This window comes from Pempheris klunzingeri, chromosome 2, assembly GCF_042242105.1.
Source record: "Pempheris klunzingeri isolate RE-2024b chromosome 2, fPemKlu1.hap1, whole genome shotgun sequence".
Taxonomy (NCBI): Eukaryota; Metazoa; Chordata; class Actinopteri; order Acropomatiformes; family Pempheridae; genus Pempheris; species Pempheris klunzingeri.
In genome coordinates, this window is record NC_092013.1 from 8,245,303 (window position 1) to 8,262,541 (window position 17,239).

Sequence of the window (17,239 nt, forward strand, 5' to 3'; positions counted from 1 at the left end):
CAGCGGCTCTGTTCATTCATTCAGTCGTGGAGAGGTGGGTGGATGGATGGAAGGATGGAGGGATGGAGGAGTCGGCGCCTGCGCAGTCGAGTCCAGTCCTGGGCAAGCTGTCCGTTTGTTGTGTAACATGGATGTCCACGTGAACCACCAACAAGCCCTTAACAGCCCGCTGCTACAGACACGCCCACTGCCACACCCTCTAGCCAATCACACGGCAGATACAAATGTATCCTGTCCAATCATCGCGGAGTGGGCGGGGTTATGGTGCGCCGGCCTCACGTTGCACAAATGTGTCAAATGTGTCAACTGTGTGTCTGGAGCGGATGACGATTCAGCTACGTGATTGGGATATAATTCAAGAAAATACTAATAATACTACCCAGCGATCACTTTTATCGATTTTTAATTTTTGGTTATTGAATTTGAGACACACCCGGACCCCTAAAGGTAAATATTTCACCGCATGACAAAAGATTTGAGGTGTCGTTAGCGAGTTGGCTAACCTAAGCTAACCACCTCGCCCACGGCACCTAACAGAGAGGACAGTGGATGTAAACAGGTGAAAATTTGAATCGCACTTTTGTGTTCTTTAATCCTTATGCACTCTTGTGAGTGTGTACCGTTGCAGCTCAACATCCCCAGACAGTGAAATATGACTTGGCTGTGCACAGTGGTGTGTAGTGTGTGTTGCTAATGTGATAGCTAACGTTAAGTAACATGTCTGCCATAAGTCGAGGGGCTGTAGTTAGCTAGTGGCGCTTAGCGAGTTCTTAACAAATTGCAATGCATGTAGTGCTGCTCTGACACGCTCTCATTGTGTGAATAACAAGTGCAATGGTCGTATAAACTAATACACTAGCCAGCAAGCTATTTGAAACTTTAGCTCATTAAACCACTCCGTGCCATAACACGCTTGCATTTACAAGATATATTAATATACACATACATACTGTATTAATTTTATATTGTTCCACAAAATGTCATATGTAGCTACCCAGGTGTGTGGCAACATGTGTGTGTCATTTTAAAGATGTCAAAATGGTGGTTGTGCTTTAGTTAAGTTTGAGCTTTAGGAGCTCGCCCCTCTTAAAGCCTTAAGATGTAACGTTACAGTGCGTGTGGTTACTGAGGTTATTGAGTTCATGTGGGGAGGGGGGTGGTGAACCGTGAAGAGTGTCAGGTTTGTTTTGTGTAGGAATGAGTGGGTAGTGGGTTGTTATTGAGGTCTTGTTATTGAGGAAAGCTCTTCTTTATCCAGTGGAAGAAGCCATGAAAAGCAGGTACTGGTGATTACTTGTTTTGACCTTTCATATCAGTTGTGTTTGTATGTTTATGTAGTTGTAATGATACTCTTGTTTTTTGAGGTGACCTAGATACAGGTGTATCTTCAAGTTTACTACACTACTACTACTCTGCATGTACCTTAAACCTATAATCAGATGAAATAACTGTCACCCTTTCAGGTTCAGGTCACTATAGAATTGTGATTTCATGAATGTTGTGGATCTGAGGATGTATAGCATGTATAAAGTGGCTGAGCACGGTGTAACCCCACCACATATGGTTCAAATGATGAGAATTAAGTGTGTCTTTGAGATGAAAAGATCAGCCTCTTAGTTTGTTTTCATTATTATTTCATCATAGTATTTACTACATCTTGTGTGATGGGACCAGTTTTTATAAGATGGCATTTTACTGTAGCAAGTAAAATGCAGAAGAAGTCCTTCTGTATTTTTCTGTAGAAGTCCTGTTTGGCCTGAAGTGCCATTTTTCCCACAATGATTCAATATTATCAATAAGCAACTTTCAAAAGAATTATATTGTCATCATATTACCATATCATAATACTATCACACAAGTCAGTCGTCCAAACTCTGAGCTGCTGCAAGCTGTAAATAAAAGAAAAAATGTAGTATTGAAGTTTTTGTTGTTCTACATATTCAGGGCTGGACGATATGGCTGAAAATGGGGAAATTTCCAAATACTGATGTGCTCACAGTGCTGCAACCAAAATCACAAACTCTGTGCCAATCCAATTATCTATGTTTCACTATAATTTATAGTTTGTTGCCTAAAAAGAAAGTCCATCCAAGTTCTGCTATTACTGGCAGGACAAAGTATTTCTTCATGGCCTTGCCCAGTAATTTTATTTTAGTTTTGATCATATAAATAGTATCTATATGCAATTCAGTTCAACTCTGTACAAAATTTGTGTTTCTCAACTTTCCACAATTATAGAAATGGGACAGTTTTACTCCTGCATCTACAAACGCCACTGGTGTATTCAAACCATTAAAACATAAATAACGTAGATTTAATGTTTTCCAGATAATTCTCGTATAAAATAACCAGTCAATATATTTGGGAGTGACAAGAATTCAAACTCATACTTTCCTCTCTGAGAAATGGCAGAAAACAGTACAGATTAATAACCTGGCCCAGCACCTTGATCCTAGCAGGGTCTTATCAGGTCTGTTTGTGTGGTGTACAGTAAAGGCAAGGCCAAAGCATCATACCTGCACCACAGCAGTCATGGGTCTGCAGCTCGGCATTGTACACACACAGTACAGGCATAACAGGAGGATAGCTTATACGCTCCGAATTGAGCAAGCTGGTTATGTAATCCTGCAGTGACGACCTGTTGAACAAGGCAGGATATTTTCGCTGGCTCCTGTGCGCTCCTCTCGGTGTCTCTCCCTCTTTCCCTCTGTCTCATTCGTCTCGTCTCACTGCTGTGTGTAGGTGGCGGTAGCTGCAGTTTGTGTGTGTTTGTTTATAATTGATATTATGATGGCTGAAAAAAAACTTGCAAAAGGCAGTGTACTGGAGAAGGTAAATATGTTACCACTGTTTTCTTTTGCAGCTTTAGATCATGCTGAGTTTGATTTCTGAAATATATACCATAAAAACAATTTTGAAATACTGTGTGTAAATTAAGATTATATTACTTTATCTGTAAACATGAAAAAGATGAGTTACTTCTGATTGTCTACGTTGAATTTGAGCTGCATTTAACTTCAGAGGAAAAATTCTCTGTGGGCTCCAGCTGTTATGGTACAGAGTATCACATAATTGTTGTGTTATCAGTGTTGTATTAAAGCTGGCATTTGGCAGAAGTGTACATGGTTGTGGCAGTACTGATGGATGAAATGCGTCCATATGTGTAAAGCGTAGATGAGGGGAGTGAGTCAGAGAGCAGTGAGTCATTTTGATGGTCAGATAGTCCAATAGGATTAGATAACAAGGCAGATTGTGTTTTTTTCACATTTTAGACAGGAAAACATTGTCTTACTGCATAGAACATTTTAGTTGTTTATATTTGGCAATAAAGTGCCTTGTGTTGCGAGAGGACAGAAACGTGATTCTTTTTTTTCTTTTTTTGGTATTTACATTGAAGCTTTTGCCACACCAGACTTGGTGCAAGTTTTAGGCATTTTAAGTTGGCTTTTTCCCTCCAGCAACAAACATTTCTCATTGCAGACATTCTGACATACCACAGCAGGAAAAACACAGATGTAACTAATTATTACATTTATAATGGCTGTGTTTTATTAAATGAGTCCGTCAAAGTCATGCCTGGAACTGGCCCACACAGTGTAATCAATTACTCCTGTGCTTTTCCTGTTATGAAATGAGACGTATGCATCATTACTATGCACCAGTATCATGATACATACTGATTCTAAGCAGCATAAGGTACAAAAAAGTATCAAAACATTCAGTATGCATAATAAGAAACTGTTGATTTATAAGCAAGCTGTTGATGTACACTACTGAAAAAATGAAATAAAATTGATAAATTGTTGATGGTGGTACAATGGCTTTAGTATATAGTACACACTGTATGCAAGTAAGTATGTAATATGGAATTGCAACCCAGCACGTGTCTATTCATCGCATAGAAAACCCTACCAGCAGAGCACATTTAGATTTAGACATTAATTGGTTAAGAATAGAAATGGAGTTATGATAAGCTAGCTGCTGCCTTATCCCAACAATGTCTAAACAATGTGTCTGCGGGGGTTTGAGCAGGTTGCTCAGCAGGTATGGTGATACCTTGAACCGTAGGTGTTAACTTTCTGGTTTCCATTTCCTCAAATTCATGGTCTGGTGGCTACAAGCCCCCAACTTCAGTTTGGAAAGGTTGGTAGGCAGCGATAATTCTTCCACGTTCCATGTTTCTTATCATCTCTCTTTATTTTCTTTATGTTACAGTGCTTAAGGAAGGTCCGTACACTCAACATTCAGCACTGATTGAATGAACAGTAGTTTACCGTCACCACATGGAACCCATTCACCTTGATGAACATATGAAGACCCTGACAGACCACTGCGATTGGATAAATTAATATTGATGTGTGACCAAAGCGTGGAGATGCCTGGAGGTGACAGCGGTCCAGTTGGAGAGGAGCCTGTGGTATTGTCAGCCAGAAGAGAAGATGGAGAGGAGCAGAGGGTGTCGTCAGGGCAGCAAGACGGAGGGGTGCAGTCAGAATGCCTCAGGGGGGAGGCGAACGGGGCCTCAGGCGGAGAAGTGGGGCAGGAAGATGAGGAGATGACAAGCGGATCACATGACCTCTCTTCCGCAACCAATCTTAGCCCTGGTAGCGCCACCGGATCTACCTCAGCTTCATCCAAGAGGTATTTTTCTGCTTGCGTGTGCTTTGACTTGTTTATTTATTCACGCCATACCATTGTCTTTTTTATTTTTGTAGCTATGCCCTGCAGTTTTATCTGTTATAACATTATACTAACCAAAGTCATTTCTGAGGGCAACATTGCTGAAAATAGGTTCAAATGCGTATGTGTGTACTTCAGACACCAGTCAGATGATCATACAGGTTATGCAGTTACCATTTATTTTAAGGATAAAAACAAGTTTGCATGTCTACAATGTTGCTAATCACAGAGGACCACGAGTACACATGGCCATGGCAAGAAAGTTCAATCAGAAAGTTGGTCTGTAAACTTTGATTTTTTTTAGATTACTACTGTTGGTTTATAAAGCACCAAATGTGTTTACTTCTGATTTCCTCCTCCCTTATGAACCATCCAGACCTTTCAGATAATCTGGGACAGCTCTGCTCACTGTCCCCCGAGTCAAAGCTAAACACAAGAGGCTGCCTTTAGCTTTTAGAGACCACGTATCTCTGGAACAAACTCCCAGGAAACTTGAGACCTGTTTCAACTCTCAGTTCACTTAATGGCTTGAAACCTTTCCATTTGCCACGGTATTTTATTGAGTGAAACTCTCCGAATGTGTGTGTAGCAGCGAGAATACAGATAGTGGCAAAGGGCAGGCCCACAGAGAAGTAATGGTCACAGTGGCTGAAATGAAGAAGAGGCTTCCATCAGAGAAACGCAGTCGCAGCAAAGCCAGCACAGTGGAGGCCTTACATTATGCGCTCAGCTGCGTCAAACAAGTGCAAGGTAAATAAGTTAAAGACACACCTGGAAACCTTTGTTACTCTTAGAAATTCTTGTTTTTTCCTTAATATCAGAACAGTCAAAAAAACACCACTTTTTCCTCCAACAAGTCTGAAATCATCAGGTGTCGTTTCAAAGCAGCATGTGTGTTTGTGTTGACCTCTGTAGCAAATAGCCAATACTACAAACTCCTGATGCAAAATGGCCAGGACGAGAGGAGAGATGCTACTGTTTGCACCCTGGAGGAGTTGGAGAGAGTCACCTCCGAACACACTCTTAAAAACACGGTATACACACTCTCACACACAATTTACAGTAACTGATTATTGTTGCATGCAGTTGTTACTGAGCACACACATATCTGAGAGTCATGGCAAGATATTACCCATAGAGGATTGATTGAGCTGCTCTTATTTTGGCACTAAGTCGAAGCTCTGTCACAGTTGTGGACAGTCTTAATGAAGCAAACTTTCATACATACGTGCACATGTACGTTTATTTTTGCCTCACGCCAGGGCGGGTGTGTGAGTGTATGTGTGTTTACTGCTTTTGTGTGTGTCTGTGACTTGGCTCGCCTGTGTGCGTGTGTCTCTTTCTACATGTGCGTGCGTTCGTCTCTCTGTGTCTGTGTGTAGGACTCCTTCGTGATGGTTTTCTCCCTGTCGAGCGGCCGTGTGCTGTATTCGTCGGAGCAGGCTCCCAGCATCCTGTGCTGCAAGAGGAAGTTCCTGGAGTCGACCAAGTTTGTGGAGCTGCTCTTCCACCAAGACGTTAACGTCTTCTACTCACACACGGCTCAGCCGCACCTGCCACCCTGGAGTAACTCACACACAGGTGTGTTTGGACCACATTTGTTATATTTTGAATAGGTTTTCATTTTTATATATTTAATTAAGTTTTATTTCAGCTTATATTAGATAACTTAAACTTTTGTTTTCTTTGTTCATATAAATTTTGAACCGACAAAAAACAAAAAGATAACAAATGTAGTGGGGTGCTACTGTCAGAATAGAATTATTTTTTTTTATTTTTACGCTTTTTTAACTATAAACATGAATACTAAAAAACATAACACAAAAAATGTATTATATTTTTCTTATATTCTGTATTGTGAATATCTCTATTCATATTTTTATATTCACGTTTCTTGTATATATATATATATATACCAATATACCAAGGCAAATTCTTTGTAATGTGAAAACTTACATGGCAATAAAACTGTTTCTGATTCTGATCACTAACTTCTCTCTGCTCTTTGTTTCTGCAGTAGGGGTACTGTTTGACTGTGCCCAGGTCAAGTCTTTCTTCTGCAGAATGAGGTCAGTATATGTATATGTCTTTGTTCTATGAAGGATCTTAATCTCTAGGGAAGTAGGATGTGGTCAGAAAAATGTGAATTCCTCAGATTCTTGCAGAATATTATCTGAATTTACTCACAATTACCTACCTCTTCCGATAGATATCAGTAAAGCACACCTGAAAGTTGCTTTTTAAGGCTTTTTAAGGCTCCTCATACATCCTGCCGAGCCCATGAGACTTTGTGAGCTAGCTAAAGATAGAACAAATTAGCATATACTGACAGAGGGATTACTTTTGTAGAACAAAGATGTAGACGTGGCTGTCTGCATTTGTTGAAACATAATTTTCAGTGTTTCGTATTTGTTGTTGACTAAAATGTTAAGATGATGTTAAGTTAACACATCACTTTGGAAATTAAATTTCATTTTCTGTTTTAGGGGTGGGAAGGACCGCGAGGGTGAGATGCATTATAATCCTTTTCGCATAACACCCTACCTGCTGAAGGTGCAGGGAAGAGGAAGCAGTGGGGAGGAGGAGGAGCCGTGCTGTCTGGCGCTGGCTGAACGCATCATCTCTGGATATGAGGGTACAATTATTAGCACCACAAACTGCACACAACTCAAACACCCCATTCATGCCCCATGAATAGTTGATATAGTTTATGTACTTATTGTCTAGTTTGGACACAGAACTTTGGCTAATTTCTAACTGAAGATATCTCTCCCGTCGTAAACATGTAAGAAAGTTCCATTTGACATACCCCTGACTTCGATATTGTTTGCTCATGCAGCACCTCGGATCCCCATGGACAAGCGGATCTTCACCACAACACACTCCCCAGGCTGTGTTTTCCTGGAAGTGGATGACAGGTCAATACACACACAAACCAATCAGAGTTTACACTTTAAATTAGCAGTGCGTCCTTGAAGCTCATGTAATGGTCTCTATCCATAGGGCTGTGCCGTTGCTAGGATACCTTCCTCAGGATCTGATTGGGACGTCGTTGCTGACTTGCATTCACCCAGATGACCGCCCCCTCATGCTGTCTATGCACCGGAAAGGTAAGTGTTCAAGAAGGGTTAAAGATTTAAGTTCAAAATTAGACCGTAGTAGTTTAGAGGATAATTTGTCATTGATTTTGACTGTGAACATGGTAAACAATTAATTTACAAAAATCCCCTAAGTGGGATCCACCCATGGTTTCACCAAGTGTTGTTGATCTTCACCCCTTTCTTGTTGTTTTTTTCACCCCTCTTCACGCCATGTGCAGTGTTGAAGTATGCCGGCCAGTCCCCGTTTGAACACTCTCCGGTGCGTATGCGCTGTCAAAATGGAGACCACATCACCTTGGACACCAGCTGGTCCAGCTTCATCAACCCCTGGAGCCGCAAGGTGGCCTTCATCATTGGACGGCATAAAGTCAGGACGTAAGTAGACACATCACAAACTCAGAACCACACAAAGACAAACCAGAGTTAAAAAGTGTTATATTCACAAATAAAGGCTAAATGCCGTGTGCTCAGGTGGTGTTTGGTATTTGTTATTTATGGTCTGTCCTGTAATCCACCTGCTTTATGGGAAAGTGTTGTAGCAGTGCTATTGTTGCTAAGAGACAAATGAGATAAAATGACATCACAGTATAGTTGACGTCACTGTGTCTTTTGTCACCAGGAGTCCACTGAATGAGGATGTGTTTGCTGCTCAGACCAAGGACGATATTCCAGTCACCCATGAGGATATAAAAGATCTGCAAGCGAAAATCTATAAACTTTTCCTGCAGGTCATTATTTCAGTGTTGAAAGAAATTCAAACATTTACTTGCTTGTATCTGTTTCGTATCAATATGAAATCAATCATTTGGTTGTTTTTTGTTTTGGTTGCTAAACTAAATAATATATCATAAGACCAAATTGTACGGCCATCTGTCTTTTTGACACTTTTTATTGCCGAACTAAATTGATAGATTAAATGACAGCAAAAGTCTACAGACCGCAGACGTGTCCATACACATTTACTAACCCAAACACACACACTCACTGTAGAAACAAAATCATTTTGATTTACATCACCATTAGAGGCATTCAACACAAATGGGATGTGAAGCTAGTACACATGCACACACACACTCTCTTTATCTTTTGTTTTTCTTTCTGTTTGTTTGAGTTTGAGTCTCTCCAGTGCCTTCTCTTCTTTGTGTCTCTTCTCCACAGCCGGTGCACAACAACGGTTCCAGTGGTTACGGAAGTCTGGGCAGTAACGGCTCTCATGAGCACTACATCAGCGTAGCTTCGTCAAGTGACAGCAATGGTAACCTGTGGGAGGACTCACACCGGGAGCCGGTGAGACATCACAGTAACTTCACAGGCCAGGAGGGCAGCGCTAACCCTGCTGCCAAGGTCGATCATGCTGATACATTCTGTGTGTCTTATTGTAGATGACTTTGCAGCAGATCTGTGCCGATGTGAATAGAGTCAAGACATGGGGCCAGCAGGCTTATCGGGATTCCAGCCACAAAATTGCTTTTCTTGGAAAACCGGCCACAGGTAATGTAGCCCCACACGTAAATACCAATACAAAACAACATACAAAACCCAATATTTTAACATTGGGTTAAATGACCCTTTATTCCTCCAGCACGTCTGCCCCCCCCAGCCTCCAATCCTGAGGTCAGAGATCATGAAGAGGGCAGGAAGCCAACACACATTCCCTCCTATCAGCAGATCAACTGTGTGGACAACATCATCAGGTGTGTGGTGGCCGTCATGGCAGTCTTAGTTCATTTCAGTTGAGTTAATGTTAAAGCACCTAATTCCTGTCACACAATTAATTGTTTGTGTGTGTGCGGGCCTGTGTTTATGGTTTACAGATATTTGGAGGGCTGCACCGGTCCAGCTCTCAAGCGGAAGAGTGATTCTCATTCCCTGGCCACCTCTTCTTCATCATCCTCTACCTCTGAAGATGACAAGCCTGTTGGAGCGACTGACACAGCTCAGACCAGCTCAGATGGTAGAAACACACCACATACACTATGCAGTTTACTACTCAATTATCACTTGGGTCAATCGTTAATTGTTTTTCACCTCGTCTCTCCTCACTTTTCAGTGGTAGCGTTGGACAGTGGGGTGTCAGTGGCCCCTACGGCCGCAGCAGTCGTTGGAGCACCTCTGACAGACATCACAATGTCCACCAAGGCCATGAGTGTAGTTTCAGTCACCAGTCAGTGTTCATACAGCAGCACCATCGTCCATGTGCCGCAGCCTGAATCAGGTACATAAACATAACCTTACATCCGTGTATCACATCATTGAAGTTGTAGAGGCAAAAACTCACGACTTCAGGGCTATATAGAGACTGGAGTCCTTCTAAACACGTTATCAAAAACTCTCTGGTTGGTTCTGTGAGAGTCGTGGAGCCAGGAAAAGGGAGTCCTGAAAAATAGGCACTAGAAGCAGGCAAAAAATCTGGTGCAAAAGAGTTTATTTTATACAAAAAGGCAAATAGAACAATAAACCAGAACAGGTCCCAGAAGTCAACTCCCTTACTGCTTGTCTAAACTCTACCTTATATCTCCTGAAGCCTCTTCTGTGAGGCTGAATCTCCTCCTTTGTTCCAGAAAGTTCTTTTCCAGAGTCAGCAGAAAATTATTGTGTTCTCTTCTGGCAATTCCTCAAAAAGAAATCATCTCATCTTCCAACATGATGTAATGCCTTCACCCACTCTGGGGAGCAAGGAGGATTTCTACCATATGAGGCCTAGCCTGCTCTAAAGAGGCTAGCCGATCCCCTAAAGGCATTCTTCCTTACTTATGAACTTTCCCCAGCTCTATTTCTTAAAAATATTTAAGTGCTTGTAGTAACACATTCAAACCAAACATTGTGATTAACACACAGGTTATATATCAAACTAAAGGTTTCAATCACAGCCTCATAATCTTTACTACCACAGAGTCACAGATTCTCCTCTGTAACTGTTCTGTAGGTCTTATATTTTAATAACCTGAATTAAATCTTTATTAAGAAAAGCTTTGGATTACTCTCATTTTGGAGTATTTTTTCTTCAATGTTCTCCCACAGAGGCCACAGCACTGGAGGATGCTCCGATGGACAGTGAGCCTACTGATGCTGCTCCAACCCCTGTCCGTCCAGCCCCGAGTCCCGCTGCTGGGGAACGAAGGTTTGTAGGTCTCACCAAGGAGGTGTTGTCAGCTCACACCCAGAAGGAGGAGCAAGAGTATGTAGATCGATTCCGCCATCGCATTCTCCAGAGCCCCTACAGCTCCTATCTGCAGCTGGACAACAGCTCCATGGCTCACTCTCACCACCCAGGTATGTATTTACTCATAAAAATTACAAACAACATATGTGGGTTTAGTGGCTGCTGAATTTAAGGGACACTACGGGGACAGGGACACTTCAGTCAAATGTATTCTGCAGCCTGTGTCCATCTTTCTGCAGGTGACTACCTACGTCCTTTGAGCGGTGGTGGGTGGAACCGCTCTCGGAGAGGAAAGCCCAAACACAAACGCTCCAAACCCCAGGGTTCTTCAGACAGCTACGCTTCCCCTCCTGGCCCTCCTCGCCGCGTCCCCGTCTCTTCCTGGCCATCCTCAGAGTCCTCCCAGCCCCAGATGGGTGTGCCCTTCAGCCAAACATCCCAACTCCAGGCGCCATTCTTTTCCATGATGGCATCCCAGCCTGGCCCAGTTCAACCGCCCCGACCACAACAGCTGCCTGGAGTGACCCCCGTGGTAATGCAGCCTCCTGACCAAACTCAGCTCAGTTACAACTTCAACATTATGCAGCCCACTCAGAGCCTGCCAGACATGCAACCAATCCAGATGGAGCCCTTTCAGAATCTGCAGAATATCCAGAACTTTCACAATCTGCAGCCCATGGCTCCAGCCCAGGGCATCAACCCTTACGTGACTCCAGTCATGGCCGTCATCCTGCCCAACTACCCAACTTTCACTCCAGGTTACCCGTCCATTTACCCACCGTCCGCTCCTTCCATGCTGCCCCAGACCCCCATCGCCATGGCAGGTTTTGCGCCTGGCAGTCCCTCCTTCCCTCAGCCTCAGTGCCAAGCCCAGCCTGCCCCCCACCCACAGACCTCCCAAGCCCCTCTGCTCTGCCCACACGGAGCCAGCTCCTCTGTCGGAGAAGAGGAGGAGGCAGCTGAGCCTCGGGCTTTATTCTCCAGCTCACGCTCGAGTTCTCCACTGCAGCTGAACTTGTTGCAGGAGGAGCTGCCAAAGCCAAGTGAAGGGCAGAGCAGCACCGGGCACAACCACGCAGAGAGCCTCCATGAACAACATGCCAATGAGGTGAGTTTACTTCAGCATGCCACAACTTTTGCTTTCTTACAACTTCCTTCAAGTTCAAATCATTCTCTCAGCAGATATAAGAGGTGTAACGGTACACAAAAATCATGATTCAGAGCGTATCTCAGTCACGGTTTGGTATGCACGCCTACTAATAAAAAAATAACATTTGCTTAAAAGTAAAAAAAAAAAAAATCTCAAATAAGTATCCATTGAGGTGCAGCAATTAGAACATTATTTGTACTTGAACTGTGTTTTACTTGTATTCACATTAGCAGCTCTCAGCTTGTAATTAGGACTGTGCAACAGTTCCAACTTGTACTTGGGGATCAAAAAGTTCATAAAGTTGGGTTTGCACTCCAAACTGTTTTTTTGTACTACTGATATTCACACATTTGCTTAAAGTGGTTAAAACAACGCTGAATTTGGTTGGTATTCACACACTGAAAGATCAGTTCAAAAAATCTCTGATATGAATACATGTACCATTACACCTCTAGTAGATATGTTATCATACATACCGAGTATATGTTGGCGTACAGTACAAAACTCTCCAGTTATATCGCATATTGTATCACATTACTTGGTTTGACTCACCGTTAAACCTTTGCCTTAATCAGGGTGATAACCCCAGTGAGTCTGGGAACCATGACACCCAGTCTACATCCAGTGAGCTGCTCGACCTGCTGCTGCAGGAGGATGCCAGGTCAGGGACCGGCTCCAATGCTTCAGGGTCTGGTTCAGGGGAGTCCGGAGGCTCCCTGGAATCTGGATCTGGATCTGGCTCCAATGGAACCTCCACATCTCACACTGGTAGGAGGAAAACCTCACATGCATACTTTACACACATAAAGAAACACTGTCCTGCAATATTTGTGAAACACATTCATAGCTGAAAGTCTGTGTCTATTTGGGGATAATGTTGCTAATATCCCACATACACTTCAGCTGAGTTACATAATCAAATTAAACAATGTGGTTGAGGATGAGAAGAGCAACAGTTTCACTTGATAATAGGCTGAAGTGATTGATGCAGAGCTCTCCCTGACTTACAGGCAGCAGCAACAGCAGCAAATACTTTGCCAGCAACGATTCTTCAGACACATCACGCAAAGCCCGCAAGAGCCAGGAGGCACTGGCAGAGCACCAGCACAGCTTTGACACTCGGGTGGAGAACTCATTGTGGAGCATGATCCAGCACACGCCTGATCATGTCATGATGACGTACCAGATCCACACCAGGTACACAAGCAACTCTCCTCTGACCGTTTCCAATCCACCCATGATGAACAAAAATAAGTCCTGTCAAAACATTGGTCGGCATTTGCTCTGGCATCACACACTGAAGTGTAGCCAGTTCATTCCACACAGAGCAGAGTGCCAGCGTTGGCTAGCTGGCACGTAATAGCTAACGTTAACGCTTATTCCAGTGGACCGTCACCAAACGAGCTGGCCAAGAAACGGGCACCTTATGGTAGGAGTTCTGTCCCCTTTGCGAGAGCATCACTAAACAAAATACGTGTACAGTACATCTATGTAGTCATGTGAAACCCTGTATAGGGAAGTGGAAGTTATTGTGTTGACTGCCAGAGGCTTCACAGTGGGCCTCTGGTTCAAGAAGAGTGACATTCTCTCCTTAGTATGCCTCCTATTATATGTAAATCATGCTTTCCTTGTTCTATCCCTCCACGGCAAAATAACAACAGAAGGATGAAACTGAAAACCAGTAATTGTAAAAAAATATATATATATATATGTATATTTATTTATTTTTAGTGCCTCATAATAAAGTCATTCCTTTATTATGTTTTTCAGTCTACTGTCAAGCTCTTTTGATGCTCTTAAAGTCAAAACTTTTTCAACTTTTCAAAGCTCAAAAACTCTCTCTTTTTACTGACATATGGCAGCTTGGCAGATGTTTGATGACTCTGCCTCTATGATTGCCTTGATCTTGACATTGGAACCCTAGCTACTTTTTAAAGACTACTACTATTTTATCCCTGGCACCATACTTGTCTTGTACTGAGTTTAGGGTTATTATACAGGTGCGGTGCCCTCTGCTGATATGATTGTGTAATGACATTGTCTAATCCTTGAATGTAAGGCAATCTCAATTTTTCTAATGTTTTTTTCTAGAAAAAAAAATGTTTTATACATGCAAGATGTATGTAAAATGCTTTTTTTCCTCCTCTATCTACACCATTACCATGTCATTTAACCCTTCATCTTTGCCTTGAATCTTGTCTTTCCTCTCCTCCAGGGACCAGAATGAAGTGTTGGCAGAAGACAGGGAGAAACTTCGGGTGCTCCAGCCCCTCCAGCCGTGGTTCAACCAGGAGCAGAGAGAGGAGCTGGCAGAGGTTCACCCCTGGATCCAGCGGCACACTGTCCCACAGGAGATCGACACACAGGTGGGGATCTCCACTCACACACTCTCACCACACACATATTCATCTTTCCGTTCCCCTGACATTCCCCACACATTTCACGTGTCTTGTGTCTCACAGGGTTGCGTTAGCTGCAGTGCAGGGGTCGCTCTCTCCCCTCACCCTCCTGTTCCCGACAGCTCGTCCCTTCTGGAAAACCCGCAACAGGACCCCATCGGACCTGTGGTGGACACTTGAGAGATCCAGAAGCCAAAAAAAAAACAACCACCCAAAACCACAGTGGACCAGACCTGCCAGAAACCTCGACTACTCCCACCATGCATCTCTTCTGACCAATCAGGAGGAGTGGGTCTCTATGCTTAAGTTTGATGTTCGATGTGTTTTGTAAAGGCTGGACCAGGCCCTAAGAAACAGAGGAGACGAGAGCGACGGGCATTGTTACTGTCTTTTTCTCTTAGTCAGCCTAATGTGACTGCCTTTATCGGACCATAAATACTATACCTCTCTACTTTTTGTGTTTATAGACCCCTGTAGGGTTTAGTTTGTATTTAAGACTGACCAGATCCTTTGGCACTATGAGCCACATGACATGACACTTAATATAGAAAGAGAGTCCCATGGCTCCTGCCCCCATAAACATGAGCACTGTGTACACACACTTGGTCCGTAGGATGGGTGTGGCTGGGTGCTGGCCCAGCTTGTGTATCAGAAAACACACCAGACTCTTCACCAGAGACATGGAGTGCAGGTTGTACAGTACGTGTACCACATCTGCTACTTCAACTGCATGGTGACCGACCGTGGTTGACGCATGGTAAATTTGGTGGACACCAAGACAAAGACACATTTGCTGCTCTATGTTTATAATGTTCAAATTCTGATCTTGTACATTAACTGTTATTGGAGTGTATTCTTTATTCCATAGGTTGGTTTCTTCTCGTCCTGAGCATCAATTTAAAAAAAAAAAAAATGTTATTCTGACTTATGAACAACAGCAAAAATGTTGCTGGTTTCAAATTGAGTTTAGTGCTACAACACAATGCTACCCTGATGTCCAAACCTTCCTGTAGCAAGGCCTTTCTCCTCCCAGTACCCTACCTGATTGTCACCCTACAAGTACCCGTAGCTTACCTCTAATTGTAAACCGACACAGCGTGGCCCTGAACGTCCAAACTCTGTGAGTGCGTGTGTGTGTGCGTGCGTGAGCGTGTGTGTGTGCGTGTGCGTGTGTGTGACAGTGAGAAACTGACTAACCCATTGTAATTCTGTGAATGTTGTCAAACGTTTCTCATACTGGAGTCAGATTGAGGTGAGTTAGTGAATGTGCGTGCGAGCTGACCGATTGAGAGCTGCGTCCTTCGATACAGTTGTCCGACAGTGCAAGACAGACCAGGGTTTTCTACCGTTTTTAGATCGAAAGTATATAAGAGTACTATGTATTTTATAGAAAAAGTACACAAAACAAAAAAGCCATTTGTCTTGAATTCAGGGACTGTTTGTGACACAAAGGAATGAATAAATGAACTATGATCTAATGTGTACTTTGGCGTGATTGTTGTTGTTGCTGATACCAACTATCATGGGTGAAGTTTTGCAGCTTATACACCCGTCCGTGCTACAAGTGGGAGCAGGTTTGACACAAAACATTAAAAAAAGTGTGCACATACTTGACACCACAAGCAGGACGTTAACTACCACTGAGGGCACCAAAGTCATGTGCATGTTTGGGGCCCTGAGGAGAAGCTAACTTTCCAGAAAGTAGTTTTTTTTAAATTGATTCTGGTCTTTTGTAGATTCAGTATCTCTATCTAACTTTAGGTAACCTTGTGTGGCATCTGGATCTGCTAGATCACAAACACACCAAAGTCCATCCTGGCAGGCACCAAATTACAAGTTTGTGGCCGAACCACGGTGGTTCAGACCAATGGCGATACTGCAGGTGTGATGATAACAAGAAGCAACTACAGCAGCTCCTGAGGAGGTTAGCACAGATTCTCCTAAAGCATTAGTTATATCTGAACTGGAGAAATGGAAAAGATGGTTTTGCTCTTCTCCTGACTGGATCCCTTAAAAGTCTTAACTTTGGTATTTGTGTTGTTGATTGATTGAAGTTAGGCTGATGGCTCATTCAAGCTGCACATTCAGTCAAGTATTTTTTATTAATCTATTTTATTTTAGTTTATTTTAGCTTGGCTGCTCCTTTCCGAACAGTTTCTACAGACCTCTTGCCAGATGATTCTGTCAAACAAACCATCTGGTGCATCAGATTAGTTCAGACAAAACAAACCAAAGAAAGTACTTTTTTTTTCCGCCATAATTATTTCCTATCTTTTAAAGCTACTGCTCTGACCAGAACACAAACCGGCTTAGCTTTATCAATCATGTTTTCTTTACTACGGCAACATAGTGCTCCTGCAGTATTGATTTAAAAAAATCCTCATAGTTGATGTAAATCTTTATTTATTATATTTCATTGGATTAGCAGTACAGGACAGTACCACAGCAGGTAGTTACCCCCATGTGAAGCATGAATGGGCATGCCAAATGAAGATAAATAGCAAGTTAGATAGCTGGAGAAAAAAAAGCACAGTACCACACATATAAGTGTTTTAGCAAGAGTTGGTGTTTTCAAATTAAAAAACAGTTTGGGAACCAGTGAGTTAAAATAAACCTTCAATACACAAGACATGGTGACACGTCACAGTAAGATAAACAGGTTTAAATAGTAAATTGAATGAAGACTGAATTCCATTTAGCTGCTTCAGTTTTAGGATCCTGGTACTTGATTGTACGTTAATGTTGT

General features: G+C 42.7%; 1 protein-coding gene across 2 annotated transcripts; it reads left to right on the forward strand.

The window, feature by feature from the left end:
- The first annotated feature begins 302 nt into the window (after window positions 1-302).
- Window positions 303-15,977, forward strand: per3 (period circadian clock 3). Of its 2 annotated transcripts, none has more exons than XM_070846596.1 (22): window positions 303-447; window positions 4,216-4,641; window positions 5,270-5,430; window positions 5,596-5,714; window positions 6,063-6,261; window positions 6,698-6,749; window positions 7,167-7,315; window positions 7,520-7,598; window positions 7,684-7,790; window positions 8,000-8,156; window positions 8,401-8,509; window positions 8,940-9,068; window positions 9,164-9,272; window positions 9,364-9,475; window positions 9,596-9,735; window positions 9,832-9,996; window positions 10,803-11,054; window positions 11,184-12,052; window positions 12,670-12,862; window positions 13,105-13,291; window positions 14,310-14,460; window positions 14,557-15,977. In XM_070846596.1, the coding sequence occupies exons 2-22, from the start codon at window positions 4,355-4,357 to the stop codon at window positions 14,671-14,673; spliced, it is 3,843 nt and encodes a 1,280-aa protein (XP_070702697.1). In that variant the 5' UTR covers window positions 303-447; window positions 4,216-4,354; the 3' UTR covers window positions 14,674-15,977. The 2 variants fall into 2 exon arrangements, with proteins under 2 accessions (XP_070702697.1, XP_070702705.1); XM_070846604.1 differs by having other exon boundaries at window positions 5,273-5,430.
- Window positions 15,978-17,239: the final 1,262 nt, after the last annotated feature.

Coding starts and splice junctions, on each gene's coding strand:
- per3 (XM_070846596.1), top strand. CDS start 4,355: ATGTGTGACCAAAGCGTGGAGATGCCTGGAGGTGACAGCGGTCCAGTT. Junction 9,069..9,163: donor AGGACTCACACCGGGAGCCG/GTGAGACATCAC, acceptor GTCTTATTGTAG/ATGACTTTGCAGCAGATCTG. Junction 11,055..11,183: donor GGCTCACTCTCACCACCCAG/GTATGTATTTAC, acceptor ATCTTTCTGCAG/GTGACTACCTACGTCCTTTG.